This window comes from Callionymus lyra, chromosome 14 (genome assembly GCF_982586985.1).
Source record: "Callionymus lyra chromosome 14, fCalLyr1.hap1.1, whole genome shotgun sequence".
NCBI lineage: Eukaryota > Metazoa > Chordata > Actinopteri > Syngnathiformes > Callionymidae > Callionymus > Callionymus lyra.
Window position 1 is genome coordinate 11,627,028 of NC_141831.1, and position 27,914 is coordinate 11,654,941.

Sequence of the window (27,914 nt, forward strand, 5' to 3'; positions counted from 1 at the left end):
ACAGACGACATCACCTTTGAAAGACTTTTTAAATGACGTTAATGGAGCGTACAGTGGTCTCCAATTTCTCGTCTTCAAAGAGCTTGCCGTTGTAAATTTTTCTTTCTTCTTTTTATGGGATTCAGAAGAGAAACACAGGATTTAAATGTCAACAACAGCGATAATGTGGGATTATTATCAAACTGAACTTAGGTAAGTACATTGTAACAACATCCAACGATGGTCTGGCTCCATGTGACACTTTATTGAAATAGAAATACAACGTTTTGTTGAGGCATCAATTAAAAAACACTATAATCATTTATCATATTATATATATTGATAAATATCTTTCTAAATAATTCTAAAAAGTCACGCTCTATTAAACTTTAAATTTAACATCCAAAAAACATGTATTTTTAAAGAATCTAAATACTGTAAATTTCCAATTGAAAATCAAACAAATCATTTCTTACATAAATATCACATAAAACATTTTGACAGAAAAACATTAATTTATTAATAATTAATTAATGTATTGTTATTAGTTATTTAACTTCATTTTAAGGGGAATATTCGTCTATTAAAAAAGACATCTGAGTCACAATAAAATTTGCAGTAAATTTATGATTTAATGGATTTTTGCTTGAGGTGGGGAAATATTTTCGTGTGTCTCCGAGTTCTAGAGACAATTATTTCCACTATTTTTCCAAGTGAGAAAAGTTACATAAAGGTATTACTTCAACTGCGAAAGATTTTTGATTCACAAAACCCGGAATTTCCCTCTAATTTCATTATTTATCGTTATATTAATGGGTGGAAAATCTTCTATTCCAGTTTATTTATTTATTTGTTGTATTAGACTAAAATGATGTTATGGGTAAAGTGCGGCCAGGGGGCCTAATGTGGCCCTTTCCCTCCATCAATGTGGCCCAAATTACGTCAAAATAAAAACTGACCAAGTAGAAATGTTTCTGATGCTTATTGAACAATTGTTCTACTGTTTCTACTCTTTAAATAACTTTGTCAGTAATAAAGGTATGTTAATAAAAAAAATGTTTTAAATGAATGTAAATAGACAGACAGACAGGCAGACAGACAAGACAGACAGATAGACAGACAGATAGACAGATTGGGTATATATTTGTCTGTATGTCTTTTTTCTCCTCTTTTAAATTTTGGGAATATAAAGTTATTTTATATCATATTTAAAATGGAATTGATATTTAATGGAAAATTACACAATTTTTGTCGAATCTGGGGTTTTTAATTGAATATATATATAATATATATATATATATATATATATATATATATATTCAATATATATTCAATATATATATATATATATATATATATATATATATATATATATATATATAAGTAATTAAGTATAGTATAAGTAGGTATAAGTACAAGAAAGTTAGTAAGTAATTTGTATTTGTATAGCGCTTTTCCAGACCAGTGTCACAAAGCGCTTGAACAATCAAAACAATATTCAATAAAGTATATACTTTAAAGGTCAAGATAACACTGAGAACAACACACACACACATACACACACACACACACACATATATATATATATATATATATATATATATGAAACATAAAATTGTGTTTCTCTACGTTGAATCAGATTAAGATAATTCAACCTTTTTATCCCTATACTTTATTTTGTCTAGGTGGCCCCTTGTATCAGCCTCAGTATAAAGTGTGGCCCCTGAGTAAATTGAATAAAAAAAATAATTAACTCACCATATAAAATGAAGAGCATTTAAACCACAGACACAATGGTGTATAAATGACCACGACTAGGTTAATTCCTGTGGTTTTATTTTTTATTTATTTTTTCTAATCGGGTGCTAACGATTCTTTGAAGGATATTAACTGTGAGCAGATTTAAGTGTCTGTCCAAACACATCTGGTGGATGATTCAACCTGATTTTCCTCTTAATCACTTCCTTCAAGAACCTTTTTTTTTATTATAATGATTTAAAAAGTGTGGTTGTCACTCACGTGGCACTTTCAGGTTTAACCATCAACACTTTCTTTTTTCTTATTTTCTTTTCTTCCACCACAGCAGCAGCAGCAGCAGCTAAAAACAATATTCCTTCCCCTAGAATGAATCATTCAGCGTTTTTCATATCACTGGGAGGGGAGTCCTGTGAGTCCAGGGGTTGATGAGGCGAACTTGAGCCCGAGTGAGAGTTTAGGAGGAGTTTGACTCAGTTCTTCTCCAGGACCTCGACGTGAGCAGTGCAGAGAGAAGGCTTTTTTTTTTTTTTTTTTTTCTGGATAGTTGTTGTTGTTGTTTGGGGGGGAAAAAAAATAATTCTGCTGCTGGTGCAAAGTTCGCCCCCCCACCCCCACCCCCCTCAAGTAAACACCATTTTGGTTGGAAATGAACCAAACAAACCGACAGCTGTCTTGCAGCAGGTTCTGGCCGCGGGGTGAGCGAGGAGTCGGAGTCCGGGCGGGCGACGTGTCTCCCGACAACATGCCGCCGAAAAAACCCGAGGAAAGTCGCGTCTTCTTCTCCTCCAAACGCTCGCCCGGGACCGAGTGCAGACTGAGGGACTCCGGGCGAGACCACGCGGGCGTTTACGGGGACGCCGCGGAGAAGCGTCGGGAGGAGTTGCCGGAGTGTCGTGTGGGCGACGCTCGCTCCTTTTCCGCCTGCGCCACCATCTCAGAGACCGGCAGGGAGCTGTGCAAGGCGGTGTCCGTGTCCCTCGGGCTGACCATGGACCACCAGGACGCGGACCCGGACCCGGCGGTGCCCGAGATGTCCGCGGAGTTCCTCTTCAGGGTCCCGTTGAGTTGCTCCTACAGGTGCTCGGAGCAGGAGGACACGAATAAGTTGCAACACCCGCCGGAGCCCAACTTTCCCCCGTGTGACCCGGACGACGAGGACGGCGCGACCCCCCTAAAAAATCTGGACTCCTACGCCCAGGATACGCGCTACGGTCCCCCGTGTCGCCTCAACTATAAGCTCCCGGTGCCGCCACCGGGTGACTTCTCCGAGGCCAACAAGTTCCGAGGTTACCCGCCGGACCACTACGGGTTCCGAGTCAAATCGGAGGACGACTCCGCCGTGGGACTTTGGGGGGGTCATCATAGTTACAGCCCGAACCAGGCGCGGGACCCGCAGTTTTGGGGGGCCAGGCAGCAGTACATGAGCGCCCACGAGGGCGGCACCGGCGGCACCGGCGGAGGCACCGGAGGGACCTTCATTTGTAACCCGTACGAGAGGAGCCCCGGTCGGCCCGAGCAGTGGTACCCAGCCGGAGGGATGCTGAGGCCCAACTATCCCAACTCCAGCTACATCAAGACCGAGGAGTGGCTGGACGTGCCGTACACGGACTCCAGGTAACTCATTTTCAAGTTTAACTTTTCCTACAGAAAAATCAAGTTTATTACACATTTAAACAGTAAATTATACTTATTTATGGCCTTCGTTGTAAAGGTTAAAAATGTTGTATTGTAGACTCTTTATTTAGGTTTTATCACAATTCTAGTATTTAATCATTTAATATAAACTCCCTTGACTTTTCTGTGTTAAAACCCCAAAATTGAATAGTAAAATCCAAAAGTAATTTCTATTCAATAATAGCTCGACACATTTTCAAAAAAGGAACTTTTTCTTCTTCCTAAATCTGGTCAAAAAGAGCAGACGTGTGTCTGGTTGTAAATCTATAAACTGCCTGACCTTTTTTTTTTTTTTTTTTTTTTTTTTTTGCCAATGTGGTTAACATGAGTCTGGAACCTCAGGCGGATAATCACTACACTCCTGACTCCGTTTAATTCCTATTGATCGAGTCGTGGATCAGAGTCACCAAATAAAAAGTCAGTTTTCGGTTTGCAAGACTTTTTTTTATAGACTTTTAAAAAATGAGGCCAGTGGAAGGTGTTTGACTGACAGCTTAAATAGTATGTTTTTAAAGTTGTCACTGCAGGAAATACATTTTTTTATATGTTTAAAATTGGCTTTAACGATCATTTTAAGTATAAATACAAGCCTATTTTTGTTTCCTCGGATCTTCTGGGACGTTTGATTTTGGGTCGAGTCTGTGACTACTGACAACAAACAAGAGAAATCTCTCACAAGTGCTCTTTGTGTTCAATGAAATCCGCCCTGGCCGGGCATAATCTTATCTTGTGATCGTATCTGTTGTTTTTATTATTTTGAGTAAATCACTGTGAAACTAGCTTCATCCATCTGTGTTCTTCACACTTTTTGGGGATACAATTTTCTAGTTCGATTGTGAATCACGGTGGTTTCTAATTGAAAAAAAAAAAAGCCATGTCAGAGTGACCCCTAAACCACGACCGTGACCTTTTGTTTTAAACAATAATCCCCGTCGTCTCAGATCCTCCGCCACCAAAAAATAATAAATGAATATTCAAAAGAGAAGCTTATGCTAAAGAGGGGATTTTATTATCTTAATTTTTAAGAGATCTTTTCTCACAGCGATGTATCTGGAATAGATATTTGGACTCATAGCGAAAAGTGATCTGTAACAGGAGTAAATCATCTGGTCGTTACGATCCAGCACCCTGCTGATTCTCTGACTCACGTCCTTGTTCGTTGCCCAGTAAAAAAAAACAAAAAAACCCAGAGGTCTTGAACCAGGCTCCCCTCCAAAATTCGAGATTTATTCAGCCAAGTGCCAGAATAACCACTTGTGTAGATTTCACGGGGCCGTGTGTGAGATGTGGGACGAGCGTAACTCTTGGGTTTGAATTGGGGGGTATTTGCCTTGGATTAGGCAATAAACCCGTTTACCCATTTTACAAGGTCATTTGAAGCTTCGAATCCTGGTTTACGTTGGACCTTCATCCATATAAATGTTTAATGTTTTAAGACCTCAGTTAAAGTTCTAGATTTACTGCAGATGTGTCAATGATGTTAAGTGATTGTATCACACTCACTTCATTTGTCTGGGGGGAAAAAACAACTAGTCATCAGCGTATAACCTCACTTTTTTGGCTTTAATCTGGTGTCAGTTTTACTCTGACAGAAACTTTATAAGGTGTAAGAAACACATCATCTCGGTCAACAGGTCGTGGATATGCATCCTGGCTGCTTTTATCTCGCTTAATCTCAAGGATTATCAGATTATAAAGAGTGGAAACCATCACTTGAGTCAAGGAGTCTTACAGGTTCAGGTCTAATTCTTTCTCCATTCATGGTCAACACAAGGTTGGGTTCATCCTGAGGAGCTTTGAGCAGTTTATCGTGTGGCCATGATGTTTTTAGCAGACTGCTGAAGTTTTAGTTTTACTTAAATAACCTGTTTTTACATGAAAAAAAACATGATTAGTCGAGTAAAAACTTCATGAAAGATCTGAGAAATAGCCACTTGCGACATGAAAACAGTCTTTAAAACTTTAAAACTCTATTGAATTACAATTTTAGATAAAAGCACTTAAAAATAAATAGCGTTATTATCAGATAATTGTAATATATAAACATTATATCATAGACGATGGGTATGAAACTGGCAAATACAAAAGACTGATTGAAACTCGCTAGTTTCGGTCATTATCGCTAATTTAGCCTCTAATGAAAACATGGCCATTTAAGGATCAAAATGAGAAAATTAATTAAAAAAAATAATGTATTATTTCACCAAAGGACACTCATTGAATCAAAACATCTATTATCTTTCAACCGTCCCCCTCATTTGAACTTGACAGATACATTTTTTACTTTTGCCCGTTAAAAAACGAAGTATAACCATGCATTGTGTGGGTTTAAGTTTAAACCAATATTGAATAACTGTATTTTTGTTGCTCTTTTTGGATGACTTGGGAGGCCAGAATTTGTTACCAAAAATAAATCCAGAACTAAACAGAAAATTTTACTAAATGATTTTTCAGGATAAGACCTATAATTGTGTTGAGTTAGGGTCTTAAAACAAGTTTAAATAATAATTAAATGTGGGTGGTTTTAATGTAAAGTAGAGAATAATGCACCGTCACCATTATTTCTTTGGTATTTAACGTAATTTTCGGAGTCCTAAATTGTAGAGTACATTTTTTAAGCACCAAAAATCGAGTACGAAGTTTGAGCGGGAAAGGCAAGAAGACCAGGATAAAAGGAGACGCGAGGACCCACAGGAAATAACCCAACAAACAAAAATCCAAGACCAACTTCGTTTGGTCGCCGCGTTTGTTTAGTTGCACGTTCCAGGATCTTTTAGGGCATCAACAAAAAAAGTCTACGCCGTTGCTGGCTGCGGCAACACTCTCTCGTCGTCTGGATACTTGTGGAAAACTTCTGAGCAAAAAACAAAGCTGAAAACTGTAAAGATTCTTAAAAAAAAAAACCCCAAGGATTTATGGACGGGTCTCTCTAAAACTCATCTTGTGTGACCATTAAAATTTCTGTCCCAGTAGGAGGCGGTGTGTGTCGGTACCTCGCTGAGTAACTCGAACCTGCTGCACTGGATCTCCAGACCTCATATGCTTCTTTGAAAATTGCATTTAAGCAACAGGGTGACTTCTGGCAAACAAATCTCATCCACATACCGGAAAGTGGAGTAGATTGAGACGGTATGATGAACAGTTTCAAAGCTAATTGCCTTCCCAGCGTAACGTCGTGAGCATTTAAGGAATCGGGCCAGGAAATATTTACAAGTATGTTAACAAACGCAGCGTTTAGCCGAACATGCTGAGATATTACGCTACAAACCCACTGGGGACAGGAAGAGATTATTCCTAAACTGCAATCATTCTCGGTGAGACAAAGAATGCTTGTAAAGCAGCGATAGTCTGTCCTCAAATACCCCTCTCTTCCCTCTCCTTCCAAGAAGTTTTAAAAAAGCAATTTATTGTTGGAATTAACTTGGTTTAGAAGCAATAACTGGAGATCAAATGGGGCCATTATGATGAATAGAGTCGAGGCCGTCCGAGTGTTTTTTTAACTGAATCAACAAAACGTTGAGTTTAAGGATTGGACACATGAACTGGATTATTATCCAGAATACGTCTCATCGTAACTTGAAAGAATGCTAAAGGAAAGTAGCAAAATTCATCTTGAATTTTCCCTGATTTTCTCTATAGTTATTATCATTTCTATCCAGACCGGGAGTCTCAAACTCTCCAGGGGTCGAAATATTTGAGCAGTTTTGGTGGTGGGCCAAACGTCTTTAAATTCTTCAACTTCAGTTTCACATGAGTTCTTGTCCCTTTATCTTATATTTAACACTGGTATCAGTCAACATGTCAACATGAATCCACTTTGAGTTTGAGATAACAATCCGGCGGGCCACACGATTGCACACATTTGATCTAAACAATGTAGCGTTTGAACCTTAAAAGACACAAAATTCACAAGAGTACTTTCAGTAGGTACCTTGTGTTAAATGTTATCGCAGTTAAGTATTCCAAAGATGTTTATAAAAGTGAGTCCGACTCAAAACAAAAGTTTCCGTCTGAAAAATGTTGGGAAGTAAAAATGTATTTTGGAAAGTAAGAAATCAGTTTCAAAATCACCTGTTGATGTTGTTTTCTGGGGAAACCAGTGGGGAAACCTTATTTTCTTGCTCTAACTTCAACCTAGATTTAGTGCAATAGCAATTGATCAATTTTGTGTATGTGGACCTGGCGGAGAAATAAATGATTAACCAAGGCAGGGCCGGGTCTAGGCAGGGGCAAGAGGGGGCCTGGCCCCCTCAAATAAATGTTGTGCCCCCTCAAACTTACATGTAAGTAAGTAAGTAACAGCACAATGCCCCCTCAAGATTTGTGGCTGCCCCCTCATACATGCCTGTCTAGACCCGGCCCTGAACCAAAGACGGAAAAAGACCCAAAATCAAGTGAAATAAATTCTTGCTGTGACGCTAACCACTACCCAAAAGTCCTGCCCCTAAATGTACATTAGAAAACCATTAAAAATGAACAAAAAATCCAGAAAACATTGGTAATTATCTTCATTATTATCAGATCGATTTTAGTTAAATCTTACGACTTTTATTCTTATTGGAGATTTTAAGGGTTTGAAACTCGTGTAGTTAGAAACAAGAGTTTCAAAATGAATGAAACATGAGTTTCAGTACAAAGTTGTTCTAGCCAACCTGCTTCACGTTCTCTCTTCAGTGAATCGTAAAATTTAATTTAAACAAATTTGTTTGTTTTTTTTTTGCTTCTGACTCGAGCTGCTAACTGAAGTGTGATTAGCTAGTAAAACCTGAAGAAGCGTTTAATGACCTGGAACTGCTCAGATTTTTGTTGGCGTCGGATACGTTTCTGCCGAGAGTGACGTCCAGAGCTATTTTCACTCAAGTCGGAGAAGAAGTGGCTTCGTAAAGAAACCCGTCTGTTGGTAAACACTGGATTATGAGATTGAAACAGTTAAACAGATTCTACCAAATAATCTAAGAAAGCCATGATCATATACAGCCATAAAATATATCCCAAAAAACTCAATTTTCTGGTTAAAATACTACTAAATTTGAGTCCGTTCTTGTTTGAATGAAGAAGTTCAATCTACAGAAGCTGTCAGGGAAGTTAAACCTGGTCAATAGTCTGAGCGAGGTCGGCTTCAAGATTTAACCAAACTGTGTTGTAATAAAAGAAGAATGACGCGTTTCTCCTACTTAAGTATTTTCTGGACGAGCTCGTGGTTGCAATAAACTTAAGACGATCAATGCTGTGAATTAAATTTAAAAAACATGTGCAACTTATCTAAGTTACATTGTCAACTTCTGGGGGATTTTTTTTTATTCGTCCAGAGTCTGTCAAACCTTAAATATAACGATTGTTTCAAAGGTCAATATTTGCCCCTTTTGTACGACTATAATGATGAATCTAAAAAGTACAATTGAATCCCTAAAAAATAAGTTAATTAAGGATTCATTATTGAATTATTTATGTCTGATGTCCAGGTTTTTACTGCACTTATGTTGTATCTTTGCCTCTTTTGCTAGTACACACTTTATATTATTAATATTTACCTTTGTGTTAACAACATTTACCTCTTCAGCTAAATTATTTATATGTATATTTACGTCTAAATGACCTTATTTTAGTGTCTATTATAGCCTGTGGTTTATGATTCAGTGACTTCAATTATCAATTGTATGTTTTTGAATTTCTTACTTGTTACAAAGTTAAGTTTGAATTAGTTTTAATTAACATAAGTTGTTATTGTTTTTTTTAAATTAAAAGTTGAATTTTCTTCAATCATTTGTCCTGCATTTTCGATATTGTTAATCAATTTAATTGATGAATTCATAGAATTGCTTAAGCTCTACCCTCGTGCTAACTTTAGAATTTTAAACCACATGTTACTGAGTATGAAAGACGAATTCTTCTTCTTAGATGTTTTCATATTGTTTACTTTGTGTGAGAAAACAACAAAAGCACTTCACAGAGCTTAGACTAATCTTGTACTTTAGCTTCCTTTTTTAACGTGTATTTCAGGTAATTTCTTGTGTCTAAAGTTATTCTTAAACCTGATTAAACGTATCTGCGCCCGAGCCGTCATCATACGTTCACGGCCACCTTCGGTCAAAACAAGACACGCTGGATGTTTTCCGGCGCAGCTTCATCCTTGACGGCGTCGTCGCGGGTCACTTAGGCAACGTTGTGTCTGAGCCGTTTGCAATCTTTTCCTGTTCAAGGCTGAAGAAGAAGAGAACAAATACCCCCCCCCCACACACACCACTTCCTCCCGCCCTCCCCTCACTCACCCTCCCAGACTTAGCTCCTCCCACTAAAAAAAAAACCCATCTCGGCCGTTGGTTTGGCGCTCGAACGTTTCCCAAAACGTGCGCTGTCATGAGCGCCGTAGCAACCGTCGCACAACTGCTGACCCCGGTCGACCCCCAGTCAGAGACCTAAACACACCTCATTAAAAAAACAACAACCACCGAAAATAGAAGCAGGAGAGACAACAAGCTGATCCGACAGAATCTTCTTTCACTTTAATTGTTGCATTTCAAAACCTCTCTGGTCGAGCGTGTGATCAAAGAATGTATTTCCTCACATCCCTGTTAACAATTTACATTTGATTTTACGCTTCAATTTGATGCTAAACTGATCCTGATGAAATGTGTGATACTTAAGATTAAGAAGGCATGAACTAAAAGTGTGTTGATTTAGTGGCGAATTTACTATTTCAAATTTTTTTTTTGGGGGGGGGGGGGGGGGGTACTAGAGCTCTGGTTTCCATCCCAGGATCGGCCAATTAGGGTTTTGTTACCAGGCGCAACAGAACGAAAAATATGATTAAAAAAATGTATGTTATATTGATTATTTCAAGAGGTTTGGTTGGCAAGAATCGATACAGGCACAAGAATATATTGTGATACTGTAGTATATATGTGTAGTATTGTCGAGTACTTGACTCTGGTGTTGCAGAATTTAAAGACCACATGACTCTTGATGACGTCGTAACTGCTTTCATTTGTTTTAAACCAAAACATGTCCAAAAATCAGCTTTAAAAGCTGCTGGAGTCCAACGTATCCTCTCGTTCTCAGTCATTGCTGGATTCCTACTTGATTTTAATGTTATGTTTGCAGCGGAGGACGTATTGGCCGCTGCCATCTAGCAGCTGGGAATTTAATTGCAACCCAAAAATGGCGATAAAAAAAGCTTTAGTCAATTATTTGTAAATAAAAAAAAAAAATAGAATCGTTTTAAATATATTTTTTACTCACTTTTTTTGAAATACAAACCATAAAAACGGCATGGTGGAGACAAAATATAACGTGAAAGCAAAACAAAACCAAAAGGACTAGTAATATAATTTGAAATAGATACAGTGATGTTCAAATTTTGATGCAGTTTCATAACAAAAAAACAAAAAGATTTAAGTGTATCGATATTTTCTTAGACCGCTAGTAATTATTGTCCAAAAAACTCACCATTAGTTTGTGACTCTTGACACGTCTAGACACTCGTTTTACTCAAGGTTACTCTAAAAAAAAAAAACTGTAAACAAGTGAAAATAAGTGGAAATTTGACTTATTTTTACAGTGTTTATCTGAAGGTCAGTTCGTGAATATAATGTGGACATTAAAATACAGTAAAATAAAATAAGAAACCCTATGAACTCATTAACCTCTGACAGAAATAGTTATAATCATTAAAAAACAACTTTAAACGGAAACTTAAACTACATTTTAAAAACTCGTCTCGGTAATTTAAAGCTTAATTTAAAGTGAAAATGTAAAAAGTTGTGTTATGTTTTTGTGTCCGTAAACAAAAAACTGTACAAATCAAAAAGTCAAGCAGGAAATAAAAGCGTCTTTCCAGAAGATCAATAAGTGGTTTCATGGCGTCCGACTGTTTCCACGGCTGGTTCCAGTTAAAGTCCAACTCTGTCTCCATGTGTTTCGACTGCAGGTTCGAGTCCAGCAGGGATCACATGTTCCCCATGGAGTTCTTCTTTCCGCCCCAGAGGACCTGCCTGATCTGCTCAGACGAGGCATCTGGCTGCCATTACGGCGCTCTCACCTGCGGCAGCTGCAAGGTCTTCTTCAAAAGAGCGGCGGAAGGTGGTAAAAAAAAGAAAAGAGACAGAGAATCTGATTGGAATTAGCGATCGTTTCTTTTGATTATATCTTCTCCGGCTTCATCCTCTCCAAGCAGGGAAGCAGAAGTACTTGTGCGCGAGCAAGAACGACTGCACCATCGATAAGCTCCGGAGGAAGAACTGCCCCTCGTGTCGGCTGAGGAAGTGTTTCGAGGCCGGGATGACTCTGGGAGGTAAGACGGGTTTATTTCCACGGTACTTTCATCAAGTATGAGCTCAAGACAAAGTCCTGAGAATGTGTTTGGATCTTGATTCAAGTCTGGACAAATAAAACAAAAAGGGTTTTCTCTCATATGGCTCTAGTTATTATAACTATTACAATTATAAAATTCACAAATAAGAATCAATTTTTGCAGCATTTTCCACATAATTTACCAAAAACCCAAACAAAGATGTCCCACTGTTTCAAACCTTCATTATTAAAGTCATTAAAGATGGTGTTTTGGAGACGAGTGGGTCAGAAGCACAATTAAATGACATAATAAGTCATTTTTAATAAAGCAATCTTTAATTTTAAACTATTTTTCTGGTTCCTCCGATGTGTTTGTGTTGTTTTCAGGCTTAGAGCAAAAAAAATATTATAAAAAGAACCATACTTGAATAGTAGTGATGTGTTGATGAAGCGTCATGAAGCAGTGTCATTATTTTCAGAGTCCACTAGATGGCGGTCTTTGCACTATTTTCTAGTGATGGACTGACGAAGCTTCATGAAGCAGTCATGTTGTTCAGAGGTCAGTAGGTGGCGCCATCAGTTTCAAAATGATATGATGTTTAATTAGAACAGTTGCTAAAAACAAAGGAAAATAGTGCAGAGACCGCCATCTAGTGGAATCTAAAAATAATGACACTGTTTCATGAAGCTTCATCAACACATCACCAGTAACTATATATTGTTTATAAACATTTAAAAAATACCAAGTAATCCTTAAATTTCTTTTAATTTGATAGTATTGTATTCGTTAAATTTCTTCCTGTGGTTTCCCTCGACGCGTTTGGCTTCATATCAAAACATATTAAATTCAAATAAATTAAAATTATAATAAGTCTTTTTAAATGAAACTTTTTTTTAATCACAAACGAATTAGTCATTTCGAAATCAAATACGTTTTGGTTAGTTATTATTTCTTCATTAACAGGATTTTTTTGTTTTTATTAATTTAATGAAACTTAATTCTTTCATGTTTTTTTTTAACTTTATTTTAGTTATTCCTTCCTGTAGTTTTAAGTCGACTTTATGCAACAAATAAGTAAAATACATATTAAAAGGGTAGATTTTTTTAACTATATAATTGAGAACTGCTTTAGAAGTCCTTTGCTTACATTCCTTCTGTTGTGTTTTCATTGAGAATTTATATATTATATTTATATAGAATTGATCAAAACACTATATTTCTATATTTCTATATATATATATAGACATATGTCACACTACAGATTGTAATCCAGTAGATTCTGGAATCCTACTAGTACAGATTGGAATTCCAAACCTACTGCTATATTGGGTATATATATTGCCTGCTATATATACAGTATATATTGCTAATTTATTATAATTCCAATCCGTCCTCGGACAAATGGGAATTCTACCAGGAAAAATCTCCAATTCTAATAGGAGAAATTCGGATCCATCAAAATGTTTTGGAAAATAGACTGAATCATTTCACAACTAAAATTTCAGCATAGGGAAGCCTACCTTGACCGTTACTATTCTAGGTGTATTACTTCATATTTTAGATATCTGATAACCCTTCTGTTAATACACATTGTAACCATGGGAACAGCCGTCTGGTCTCGGTCATAGACCTTATTCATTTGGACCATTGGACCACCAATTAAAATACCGTCAATTGCAATCTGTCCTCGGATAAACTCAAATCTATTACAATGGTATTGTGTTAATGTAAAGAAAAAACTATATTCTTACAAAACATGATTTTATTCAGAATCTACACATACAGACTTGGAATCTGAACTTATATAGCTGAGCTTCAAAATCTATATCTGGAATCCTACTAGTCCAGATTGGAATTCCAATTCCAGATCCTACTGGATTCCAATCTGTGACATATGTCCATATATATATATATATATATCAATTCTCAATGAAAAGACAACAGCAGGAATCTCAGCAAAGGACTTCTAAAGCAGTTCCAAATTATGTAGTTGAAAAAAAAATCAATCAATCTATTTTTAATATTAATTTTATTTCACCATGTGGTTCTCCTGGTGTGTTTGTGTTGTTGTTTCACTTCAGGAAAAAAAGAAAACTGAAGTAAAAACAAAATCATCAGAAAGGATATACATTTATTCTATTTTTTTTCAACTTTGACCTTGTATCGCCACATTTCGCGACACTACCTGCACCACCATGATGACATCAACGACAAAATGTTTTTAGTCAAAACGCAACAGCACTAATGCAATTGAAATCTTCTATGAGACTTTCTGATAACATAAAAGCAGTTATAATGTAATAATAGTAGAATCTGTAGTAATAATCAAGTGTTAAACAACTTCCTGTACAAATAAAAATTTGGCGTGAACCCGAGGTGGGATCTAAGTGTCTACTTGTGGAATGGGGTCAGTTGGTTTTTGTTTTGTTTACACGTTGAGCTCAAGTTTATTACGTTTCCATAGCGACCTGATCAACAGTAATTACCGTCGGCATAAACATCTGAACTATCATCGATCGACCAAATACTTTTTTTTCCGAAGTCAAACCCAGCGTCGGTAGAGACGCCGCCCGCGGACGCTCGTGACTGAGAGCCAGAGCCTAAAAAAAAGAGAGAAACTATTCATGGATTCTCAAGACCAAGTACTTTACTCTGTCTCCGGCGCTCTCTCTTCAATTGCAGCATCATCACAATAGGGGATGTTACTGATAATCAAGCCTCTGACTGAGCCGCCGCGCAATTGAGCCACTATTCCATTCACTTCCCCCGTCCTGTCAGTCACCGCCGCTCGTCATATTAGGCCCCGGAAGATTGACATGTAGGACTAATTTTAGTCTTGTGTTCAATTTTCACCCGCGGCCATTTTTCCCCCCTTTCTGCGAATGGGGCGAAAATTGTACTGGAAGCACAAAGCTGACATGTGAATTAAAGCAGCAGACATGCTGGTAATTTTGACACCAGTCGCCGACAAACCTGTGGAGGGAAAGTGCGAGCTAATGCGACGAGTGACGGGAAGAAAAAAAAAAAGACACACCTTTTTGCTGGGATTCTGGAAAAATAAGAAGTCTTTTCGTGGAGTTTTGTGTACGAGAGAGTCGCTTTTTTTATGTGTTAATAATTTATCTTGAACTTTATTTATAACAATTTTATTTTTATTTTTTGGCTAATGCTAGTAAGACTAACTGTATGTGGCGGAAGCTGGATGTTCTATATGGAGTATATTAATGCCACCAGTATTTTTGAATGGTTGAATTTGACATTTAAAATATATATATATATATATATATATATATATATATATATATATATATATATATATATACATTTTCTATCAACATTTTCAAAATCAAGTATTTGGTGGCACTATTATACCAACATTTATATATTACATTTAAAAGGCTAAGAATAAAAACAATTTTTAAAAATAAATTGCAAAATATGAATTATTTTAGTTCAACATTTCAAAAACTACAATCAACAAATGAAACTTTGAGTATATACATTATTAAATTAAATTATTAAAATGCTTAAACTTTCACTAAAAAATAAAATTCAACGTTTCGACATTTTAAATGTGAAATTCAACCCAACAATATTTCGATGGCACTGATTTACTTCCATAGAAGTTCTAAAACTTATGCAAAAAAATAATTTGAATATCTCACTCGTTGAAGTATTTGTTGGTACTATTATACCAACATTTATATATTACATTTTTAAAGGCTACAAATAAACAACATATTGAATTTAGACATTTTATTTTTGAATTTTGGGAATTTAATTAAACTAATTAAACTAAAAAAATCTATTCAGTTCAGATTCATTATGAAGTATTTTACGGCACTTTTATACCAACATTTATACATTAAATTAAAAAAGGCTAAGAATTGCAAAACTTTTTTTGGACAAGGGATACCACAAACACATTTCAAAATCTTTGTTCCTTGGCTTCCATAAATACATATGCAGTGGTGGAGGTCGTTCACCTTTACCAAGAGACAACCCAAGGGATACCACAAACACATTTGTTTTCAGGCCTCCGGGTCACCTTGACCCAGAGACAACAACGGTTAAAAAATGTTTCGCTTTAATGTTTCACAAGTTTCTCAAAACTGCCGCTGAATAAACCAACGATTGACAAAACATCCGACTTTAGTTTTGCCTCAAAATCAATTAAATTATTTATAGGATATTCTTTAAATGGTCGTTTATTCATCGTGTTTTCTTCATTTCTGGATGAAAAACAAGATATTTTCAGGCGCGATCGAACCTTCGGAGCCGTCGATCACACACACATGCGACACACACACACACACACACACACACACACACACACACACACACACACACACACACACACACACACACACACACACACACACACACACACACACACACACACACACACACACACACACACACACACACACACACACACACACAGAGGGCTAACCTTTACAAAGTCAATCATTCATGACATTCTCCTGCGACTTCCAACTGAACAGCAGTTAGAAGCAGTGACGTGTTTCTCTGCTCCTTTAATAAATCATTTATTTCCTTCATTAGAAACACCTTGAAGACCAGCTCTTTAGTGACTCCCTGCCTCTCGCCCTAGCCCGCTGGGATAGCCCCTCCCCCACACACTTCATGGAGAGGATTAAACCCTTCGCTGCATATTTATCATAAAATGACAGTTTATGTTTTTTATTTTTTAAATCAACATCATAAACATCCGAGTAATTGGTTCATAAAATATGTATCGGCTTCTCGTCCAATCACAACCATTCGTTCCTGGAACCAAAGTGTTAAAAAGATAAAATATATTATTTTATAATTCGCACAGTAGATACATTTGAGTTGTCACAGCAGCAAAAAAAATTGAACTTACGCAAAAAAAAACAATAATAAAAAATACATTGTAACAATATTTCAATAAAAAATAAATGATAATGAAATTATTCATATATAAAGACAAAAATGTACAACAACAATAAAATAAAAATACACTTAAAATAAAAACAAGAATAGCTAAATCAATAATAAATAAAATCATAATTCAATATAACAGCAACAATAAACTGTGGTTGTTTCAAGGTGTTAAACTTCATCGATTACTGAGTCAAAATATGAAAACAATGTCTTGTTAGTCTCTGGTTTAACTATAAATGGTTATTGTTGCATATAACTAATATATATACAGTATATATATATATATATATATATATATATTATATATATACTTAATATATATATATATATATATATAATTAAATAAAAGTTGAGAAAGTACTAGTCCATACTTAAATATTTAAACTACTATAATTTCATATTTGTTTAAGTTATTTGTTTAACCCTTGTGAAATCTCAGGGTCAAGGTGACCCGGAGGCCCGAAAACAAATGTGTTTGTGGTAACCCTTGTGTTGTCTCAGGGTCAAGGTGACAAATATGCCCGAAACTAAATGTGTTTGTGGTTTCCCTTGTGTTATCTCTGGGTCAAGGTGACCTGGAGGCCCGAAAACAAATGTGTTCGTGGTATCCCCTGTGTTGCCTCTGGGTGAAGTGGATAGTAGAAACACATTTGTTTTCGGGCCTCCGGATTACCTTGACCGTGAGATATCTCAAGGGTTAAACAAAGAACTTAAAGGACTATCAAATTCTATTTTTAAATACTTCAAATATTTAAGTAGGGACTAGTACTTTCTCAACCTTTATATATATATATATATATATATATATATATATATACATTTTCTTTACATAAAAATTGACAATAAAACTTTATTTTCTCTACCTCATTCAACTTTTGTTTCCTGTATCAATGATTTTGATGTTAAGTTTTTTAATTAGATTGAAAGTAAATATATACGCCGTCTTTTTTTAAATTGAAATCAAAACATTACTTAATTTGCTCATAATTTTAGGTGAAACGATGAACCAAGTCAATTCAATTCAGTCGTAGACATTAGTTTTCGTTGCCGTGTTGATATTTTTGCTTCTAAAAATGACATTTAATCTCACGTGAAGATGACGTAGAACTTCTTCGGAAACAAAGCAGCGAATACATGACTTTTTGCTCTTTTCAACCGACTTCCTCGAACAGATTTAATCATGAACATAAAAGTATGTTCTTCTAGTTCTGCTCGGCCGCTGTCAGACACTTCCCGACTCTTAACCACACAATTAACGTCGGTGATTTTAATCACGCTGTGACCTTCACGACCTGGAAACCATCGCGACTAAAGAGGCATTTCAAGTGTAAGAAAAAAAGTGTTAAATCCAGCCGCTGATTTACGAGCGAACACCGAATGTGCTCCGCAAGTTAAACAGTGAGGTCTGGATGATAATGATGGGAAAAGTAAACTGTGAAAGCGCCCGGAGGAGAATAAGTACGAGTCGTGTGAGACGATAAAGTCGGACTCGGAGGTTTCTGAGTGTTTGTCCATAAAGAGTTCGTAACAAGTGTTAGCTTTTAAACGACGTTTATGGAATCAAGTAGCAGCTCTTGACTGACAGATGGAAGAGAAAACATGGAACTGGTTTTCGTCAGTTTATAATACTACTGTGAAAACTGTGAAAAGTTTTCTCTCCTGTAATGCCCCTTAGAAAAAGAGAAAACAACACAATTTTCAAAAATACTTTCATTAAAACTTTTTTTTGGGGGGGGAGCATTTTTTTTGGGAAGCTATTCTATTATGATAGTTATTTTTTTACTCTGATTTTTAACTTCAGTTTCAAAATCATGGAATTCCCAAAACAACTGTTTTTTTAGTATTTCATTTAATGATGGAAGACAGAAAAACCTTCAAATGGAGACAACTGTATATTATTATATTTATTTTTGCCATATTTTATGTGGAGTCCCTCAAGGTTCTGTTCTGGGTCCTTTATTTTTTGTGCTGTAGGTGATTCCCCTGGGTAAAATCTTTCACAGATTTCCTGATGTTTCACATCTTTGCTGATGACATTCAACTCTGCAAATATAACTTATTTACTATATTGTGAAAAAGTAAACTATTGTGGAAAAAGTAAATAAACACCAAACTATAGGGATTCAAAAAAATCTTTAAAAGGATTTAAAAAACTTTAAGAATCCTCATCATAATCAAAAAACATTCAGTAAGTTTGAACTTAATTCGTTTTTTTTTTAAATACATTTTAGAACAAAGAAAAAGTATTAAACCAAGGAAAATAGTAGTGATGGCCTGATGAAGCTTCATGAAACAGTGTCATGTTGTTTAGAGGTCAGTAGGTGGCGCCATCAGTTTAAAAATGATGTTTCATTTGAACAGTTGTTCAAAACAAAGGAAAATAGTGCGGAGAGCGCCATCTAGTGGACTCTGACAATAATGACACTCCTCATGAAGCTTCATGAAAACCTAGAATATAGAACCTTCTGTCTTCATCAGGTGAGTAACAGACAGAAAAGAAGAAAACGAGAACTGTCTAAAAGCACTTTATTTCGTCTGTACAACGTCAAGATGTAAAACAGCAAAACACAAAAATGGAGGAAAACAATAAATATATTATTTGAAAATGCTCAATTATATAAAAAAAAATAATAATCATAAGAAGAGCTATGAAGAGAAAATCAAACACAACTATAAGAGTTAAACATTTCAACAAGAAAACATAGAAAACGTTTAGATTTCCGCTCTTAAATAAAATTTCCGGTAAATATTTAGGATATTTTCATTATATTTGTATATAGTACCAGCTTTCTGTAACAGGAAATATGACTTTTTTTTTTTATTTGTGGAGGCTCCAATTCTTTTATACATATATTTCCTTTAAAATCCGATCTATATAATCGTGTAAGTCAATAATCTCAGTTCCTTGTCTTATCTCTCAACGTTAATCCTTGAGTTTGACAGGTTTTCTCTAAACAAATAAAAATGTGAATTAATTGAATGTATAATGAATCGTTAAATTAAGTTAATAATATTTTTCAGAAAAATAAGTTAGACATTTTTAAGTTTTATTGACAGTCATTTTTGGGGAAAAAAAGGGTATTAAAACCACAGAACTGTGAAAAACAAACTTTAAAACAAAAAAAAGGATGACTGACTTTGTTGAAGTTGGCTCCTGCGCTGAGGATCCAAAGTTTCAAACGTATTTACTCTCTGCAAAGATCACATTCTTTTTCTTTTTTTTGTCTCCTGAAAATCCCAGTTTTAATGAACACTTTTCCTCGTGTTTGTCATCGGATCAAAGTTTGACTCGCAAATAATACGCTCTTAAGCAAATCTGCACGTTTCCCTCCCGACCCAGGGACTTCAACCGCGTCTAAAAGTGGCAACTCAATATTTATCGAAGCTTTTTCCTTTTTTTTTTTTAAACTTTTTTAATGAGACAAAAGGAAGCAATCAAAAACTTTATTAGCAACGCCTGTCAGTCAAGAACCAGGGCGAAGGAGAGTCGCATCCGACGTCTTTAATCCCCGGAGATCTCGGGACTTTGTAATGAAAGAATCTTTTTTTTTTTTTAAAGCTGTATTTGGCAAATGTTTAGCGGGGAATTGAATTACTAGGACGGTGATTGTATCTGCTGAGTTTATACGTCGCTTCGAGTCCAGCGAACGCTGCAGCAATTTGGTGGTAAGTGGCGCCTGTCATATGGAGCAGCTGCCACACGACTGTCAGCGTTTACAAGGAGGTGCTTTTTTTTCTTTTTTCAAAGCAAAGAGCCCTTTTTTTATGACCGTCTGTTCGTTTATTGTCCTTTAATACTCGCTTAAGTCCATTTGGAATCATTAAAGTCATGTAAATCCAGGTGATTTGTGTCGTTTGGAGGAGTTTTTAGACGCCATTTGCTCAAATAAGTGTCTTTCATTTCCTGCAGATGAGTCTCATCAGTTCAGGGAGTTTCATTCGAGTGGAGGAGGAGTTTGATTTCTTTAAAGTGAGCGGAGGATCCGTGTGAGTTGTTGTTGGGAATATATTGATAAAGGTTATTCAAAATCTACCCAAGCAACTTTTTTTACATCATTTTTTTCCGTGTTTTTTCACCCTTTATTCCTCCATCCATCATAAATATTTAACTTACAATTGATTTGAACTCAACGAGACTCCCCTAGGAAAGAGTCACGAGGTGTTCCTCAACCAGAGTGCGGTTTAAAGACAACCTTACTGACCTCTGAACAACATGACACTGTTTCATGAAGCTTCATCAGACCATCAATCACTGCCTTTTTGTTTTGCATGTTTTCTTTTCTTTCTATTAGTCAAATGATCCTTGACCTGGTAAAATATATATTTTTATTTCAAATTTGTTGAACATTCATCGATGAGGCTCAATGAAGTACAAACTCATAACAAAGGTTATTTGATAAAAATGACAATTTTATAGTGTTTTTTTTTAAATCCATTATTGATTTTTTTTTTTTCAGCTTTTGACGCGTTTGGAGCGTATTTTCTTTTTTGGGACAATTTTTTAGCATTTTTAAACATTATATTTATTGTTTACATCCATTTAAAAGGACTCAACACAATAAGCCCCTTCAATATCTCTAGTTCACTTTAATTTGTGTCATATTTTCTGCTAAATGTGTTTAAGGGGTGAATTCTATGGCAGTGGATCAGTTCCAGAATAACGCTTGAATTTTACATAGAAAATGTTGAAACGTATTAAAACATTGTTTTGTTTTTTTCACATTCCTTTTTTTTTAAATAATTGAATCAAGTGATTTCTATATTGAGAGGTTGAATTATATAAACAATGTTTATATAATAATAAATAGGTTGATATTCAAATTCTAATGATTAAAAAATATTTTTTATAAATGAACTCATAGCCTTTTAAATATGACATTCACAAGACATTAAACTTACATTTGAAGTATTTTTTAAATGTTTACTGTTAATAGAAACAGAAACATATCAACTACTACCTTAAACCCAGTAAACGCTAAGAGTGAACAAAATACTTCACCTACCATTGGTGAAGTTTCTTTTCTGAATGGTTGCGTGCCTTTCCAGGTGCTCCCAATCAGTCACTGATTGGGTGAGAGGCAGCCATTTTGCTGTTGCTGCAATTGCATTCTGGGAATTGTAGTTTGAGACGTGGTCAACTCAGCAATAGTGACACCAAATTATAATAATCCCTATTTGAAAATATATATTAAAATGTTTTATTCAATTATTTAAATAACAAGAACACATTTTTGATGTAGGAACTATTACATTGAATTGTTAAATACAACAATTCAATGCTTAAAAAATTAAACACGTATATTACGTATTACGTATATTTATAAACGTATATAATGTATAAATATTTCAACAACATTGAACATTGAATTCAACCCTAAGTATAATTATGACACTGATCTACCTCCATAGAATCCTCGAGGCAGGTTGTATAAATAATTTTCGATTCTATTTTTGGCCTTATATTATTATTTTAAATTAAATTAAAATCATTTGTATTACAGTCAGAATGTTGAGGTCACAATAAATCGACAGATATGCAGTTAAATCATGACAAAAATACACATTTTTAGATAGATTAATAGATAATAACTATAACACTAATTTGTATTGATATTATTTTATATCATAAATTTAATATAAGTACATTTTTATTCCAGAAATAACGTCGGAGTGACAATAAGTGAACAGGAATTCAATGAAATTACACATTTACAGTGACAAAAAAGGGTTTTTATGATAAATTATAAATATCGATTATGATGCTTGTTTTGATGAGCTCAGCATTTTTTGAATTATACTTTTAATTAAATTAAATTGTTAAAAAACAAAACAATTAGATGCTTAAAAAAGCAATAATTATGTATATTTATAAATGTATAAATATTTAAAAAAAATGTTAAATTGAATTCAACAGTATAAGTATAATTACGACACTGATCTGCCTCCATAGAATCCTCATTTTTTGAATAATACATTAAATTAAATTGTTAAAAACAACAATTAAATGCTTAAAAAAACAATAATTATATATATTTCTAAATGTATATAATGTATAAATATTTAAACAAATGTTAAATTGACTTCAACAGTAAGTATAATTACGACACTGATCTTCCTCCATAGAATCCTTTATGGCTCACGATCTGCCAACACCGGGCGCTGAAATGGAGTCGACTGTCCTTTGATTATTTTACGATGTTGTATAAAATTTGAAAGCGTGGCAGCGAATCACAGTCGTTTCCGCGCAGCCTGGCCTTGAGTGGATCTTTTATAACTCGTCTGGACACGACGGGTATTTACATCTCGGTCCGGAATATAATAAAAAAAACCCTCATTAATTAACGTTGAGTCGTCCCCCGAACGACCGTCGCTTCCCTGAACCTCTTGACCTTCTGTCTCCCAGCGCGGAAGCTGAAGAAGATCGGGCAGCAGAAGAGCGCCGAGGAGGAGCACCACGTCCAGGAGCAGATGGACCAGATGCCCAACGTCTCGCCCAACACGGGCCTGAGCTTCAACTCGCAGGTGGTCTTCCTCAACATCCTGGAGTCCATCGAGCCCGAGGTGGTCAACGCCGGACACGACTACGGGCAGCCGGACTCGGCCGCCACCCTGCTGACCAGCCTCAACGAGCTGGGCGAGAGGCAGCTGGTCAAGGTGGTCAAGTGGGCCAAGGGACTCCCAGGTGGGTTCTTCTGTCTTTTCAGTCACATTTGTAACCATCATGCATTGCACCGACGACTGGTTCGATTATACTTCCTATTCTTGGTGTCGCGCTAATGCTGTGACTTGTGGTGATGGATGAGTCGAGCCAAGAGGAAGAAGGGATCGAACGAAAAGATGGAGAAAATTGGAGAATAATTGACGTAATTAGGATGAATTAGAAGAAAATAATAATAATAATAATTAAGATTTTAATGATAACATCAAGAAATACAATAAGAACAAATAAAGGGGGAACAAAAATGAACTTTAATAAGTTATATTGAAAATTAGCCCATAAATAAATAAATATAGTTAATTATATTATTTATTTATTCATAAATAATTGAAATGATCAAATATTATTATTGTTAATTTAATAATAGTTCATTTTTATTTCATAGTTGACGGTATTTAACTTAAATGACACGTTCACAGTGAGAAAAAAGTTTTTTTTTTATGCTAATAATGAATAATTATGATGTTAATTTGTATTGAAAAAGTGTTTCAATCATCTTTTTTTTTCCTTAAAAGTAAAATGTCTTCAATAAAACGAGTTCAAAAGAAAATAATCTGGTTCAATGAAAAAAGTTGCTTCAATAAAAAATGAAAAACATTTCCAATCCAAAAAAAATTGAAGCTTAAATTGTTTTGATGAAAAAAAAGAATGAAATAAAAAGAAATCAATCAAACAAGATCCTTCAAACTGACACATGTTTTAGGTTTTTCTATCAAATTAACATTTCCTAACAAAAGATCAAATAATGTCTCAAAAGAAAAAAGTTGCTTCATTGATAAATAAAAGCTGCTTTGTTGAAAAAACAGTTTCTTCAAATTAGATTAAAAAATCAAAGAAATGTAACTAAGGTAAGGTAAGGTAAGGTAAAACTTTATTAGACATTGTCCTTTAAAATAACCTGAACTGAAATATTTCAAAAGAAAATGTATTCAATCAAAAAACGTGATCAAAACAATTGAAAAAAAAGGTTGTTTCAATCAAATCAAAAAAGTTGCTTAAAATAAAAAATATTTTTAATCCACAAATAATGCTTCAATTAAAAAAAAAAAACTAACAAATGTTGATTTAATCAAAAAGTGTAAAAAACAAACAAAAACACGAGCTTCTTCAAACAAAATAGTATTTTCTAAATAAATAATCCAAAAAAGTTGCTTCAATTTAAAAAAAAATTGCTTCGATCAAAACATTATTTTCGAATTAAAGAAAATTGCTTAAAATACAAATAGTTTGTTTAATCAAAAAAAATGTTCAATAAAAAAAAGTTGCTTCAACTAAAAAAAAATGTAAGAAAAAAACAAAAACTGCTTCAAACAAAATAACATTTTCAATCAAAGGAAAAACCTTTAAAAAGCTGCAAAAAAAAAAACACATTTTCAATCCCAAAATTTTGCCTCAACTAAAAACAAATGTTACAAAATAAAGCAAAAACTGCTTCAAACAAAAAATATTTTCAATCAAAGGAAAACCTTTAAAAAGCTGCAAAAAAAAACATTTTGAATCCAAAAATTTTGCTTCAATTTAAAAAAACTTAATTAAAAAGTTGTTCCTTCATCCTCCTTCCTCATTTTCCTCTTTATCCTCCTCTTTATCTTCATCTTCATCCTCCTCCTCATCTTCAAATGTATCCTCCTCCTCATCTTCATCTTTATCCTCCTCTTTATCTTCATCTTCATCCTCCTCCTCATCTTCAAATGTATCCTCCTCCTCATCTTCATCTTTATCCTCCTCTTTATCTTCATATTCATCCTCCTCCTCATCTTCATCTTTATCCTCTTCTTTATCTTCATCTTCATCCTCCTCCTCATCTTCATCTTTATCCTCCTCTTTATCTTCATATTCATCCTCCTCATGTTCATCCTATGCTCCTCTTCATCTTCATCTTCATCCTCCTCCTCATCTTCATCCTACTCTTCATCTTTATCCTCCTCTTTATCTTCATCTTCATCCTCCTCCTCATTTTCCTCTTTATCCTCCTCTTTATCTTCATCTTCATCCTCCTCCTCATCTTCAAATGTATCCTCCTCCTCATCTTCATCTTTATCCTCTTCTTTATCTTCATCTTCATCCTCCTCCTCATCTTCATCTTTATCCTCCTCTTTATCTTCATATTCATCCTCCTCATGTTCATCCTATGCTCCTCTTCATCTTCATCTTCATCCTCCTCCTCATCTTCATCCTACTCTTCAACTTTATCCTCCTCTTTATCTTCATCTTCATCCTCCTCCTCATTTTCCTCTTTATCCTCCTCTTTATCTTCATTTTCATCCTCCTCCTCATTTTCCTCTTTATCCTCCTCTTTATCTTCATCTTCATCCTCCTCCTCATCTTCAAATGTATCCTCCTCCTCATCTTCATCTTTATCCTCTTCTTTATCTTCATCTTCATCCTCCTCCACATCTTCATCTTTATCCTCCTCTTTATCTTCATATTCATCCTCCTCATGTTCATCCTATGCTCCTCTTCATCTTCATCTTCATCCTCCTCCTCATCTTCATCCTACTCTTCAACTTTATCCTCCTCTTTATCTTCATCTTCATCCTCCTCCTCATTTTCCTCTTTATCCTCCTCTTTATCTTCATCTTCATCCTCCTCCTCATCTTCAAATGTATCCTCCTCCTCATCTTCATCTTTATCCTCTTCTTTATCTTCATCTTCATCCTCCTCCTCATCTTCATCTTTATCCTCCTCTTTATCTTCATATTCATCCTCCTCATGTTCATCCTATGCTCCTCTTCATCTTCATCTTCATCCTCCTCCTCATCTTCATCCTACTCTTCATCTTTATCCTCCTCTTTATCTTTATCTTCATCCTCCTCCTCATCTTCAAATGTATCCTCCTCCTCATCTTCATCTTTATCCTCCTCTTTATCTTCATATTCATCCTCCTCATGTTCATCCTACTCATCATGTTCATCCTCATTTTCCTCTTTATCCTCCTCTTTATCTTCATCTTCATCCTCCTCCTCATCTTCAAATGTATCCTCCTCCTCATCTTCATCTTTATCCTCCTCTTTATCTTCATATTCATCCTCCTCATGTTCATCCTACTCATCATGTTCATCCTCATCTTCATCTTTATCCTCCTCTTTATCTTCATCTTCATCATACTGATCATCTTCATCCTACTAATCATACTCATCTTCCTCCTCCTCTTCATCTATATCCTCCTCTTTATCTTCATCTTCATCCTCCTCCTCCTCCTCCTCCTCCTCCTCCTCCTCCTCATCTTCATCCTCGTCCTCTTCATCCTCCTCATCATCTTCCTCCTACTCATCGTCTTCATCTTCCTCTCCATCATCATAATTGTGCTCCTCCTCCTCCTCCTCCTCCTCATCTTCATCCTCCTCCTCATCCTCGTCCTCTTCATCCTCCTCATCATCTTCCTCCTACTCATCATCTTCATCTTCCTCTCCATCACCATAATTGTGCTCCTCCTCCTCCTCCTCCTCATCTTCATCCTCCTCCTCATCCTCGTCCTCTTCATCCTCCTCATCATCTTCCTCCTACTCATCATCTTCATCTTCCTCTCCATCATCATAATTGTGCTCCTCCTCCTCCTCATCTTCATCCTCCTCCTCATCCTCGTCCTCTTCATCCTGCTCATCATCTTCCTCCTACTCATCATCTTCACCTTCCTCTCCATCATCATAATTGTGCTCCTCCTCCTCCTCCTCAATCTCCTCTTTATTCTCCTCTCCATCTTCATCATCTTCATCTATATCCTCCTCCTCATCTTCATCTTCCTCATCAACTTCTTCCTGCTCGTCATCTTCGATTTAAAAAACGTAATTAAAAAGTTGTTCCTTCAATAAAAAACGGCATCAAAACGTTCAAGAACCAGTATCGAAGTGAAGTTATCAGAACCTGGTATCAGTTCCTACAAATGTTGGTTGGACTTGAAACAAGGTTCTGGCCCTCAGGCTTCAGGAACATGCACGTGGACGACCAGATGACGGTGATCCAGCACTCGTGGATGGGCGTGATGGTGTTCGCTCTGGGATGGCGCTCCTACAAGAACGTCAACGGGCGCATGCTTTACTTCGCTCCCGACCTGGTGTTCAACGAGTACGTATCCTCGGCACCACAACACAACAACAACACACCAAAGTACACACACCTGCTCCTCCCTCCCCGTCCACCACGACACAAAGAACTTTCCAAGTCGGTAATAGAACCGGGGAACGAGTCTAAAGTAGGGGAACGCTCGCCGGGCTCTTTTCAGGATCATCCAATTTCTTAGTCAGACGCTGTTCTTTTGTGGCGGCGAGATTAAAGCGAGGGAACATTAGTTCCCCACATTGATAGTCGGGCGAGAGAAAGTGATTCACGCGCGAATGTCGCACAAGACAACAATGGGCCGGCGTGTGAGGACGACAGCAGGAATATTAATCATTTCTACGCTGCATTTTTTCAAGATATAAGTTGAAAACATTACAAAAAAAAAAGCCGGATCATCCGACGGTCGCGTGTTTGACACTAAGAGACTTTTATTCTTCCGGGAAAATCATCTTTTTACTGGCCTGGGATCAGTCGCTGAATTATCACCGTGTCACTTTAGTAAAGCAG

At 35.8% G+C, this 27,914-nt stretch overlaps 1 protein-coding gene across 1 annotated transcript in view; it reads left to right on the forward strand.

Moving 5' to 3' along the window:
* The first annotated feature begins 1,850 nt into the window (after nucleotides 1-1,850).
* The window catches only part of ar (androgen receptor), a 37,827-nt gene continuing 11,763 nt past the window's right edge, over nucleotides 1,851-27,914 (forward strand). The window contains exons 1-5 of the mRNA XM_087807343.1: nucleotides 1,851-3,351; nucleotides 11,339-11,490; nucleotides 11,585-11,701; nucleotides 23,034-23,312; nucleotides 27,269-27,413. Of these exons, the coding sequence (XP_087663469.1) occupies nucleotides 2,384-3,351; nucleotides 11,339-11,490; nucleotides 11,585-11,701; nucleotides 23,034-23,312; nucleotides 27,269-27,413 (1,661 nt within the window). The 5' untranslated portion in view covers nucleotides 1,851-2,383. The remainder of the gene's footprint in view (nucleotides 3,352-11,338; nucleotides 11,491-11,584; nucleotides 11,702-23,033; nucleotides 23,313-27,268; nucleotides 27,414-27,914) is intronic.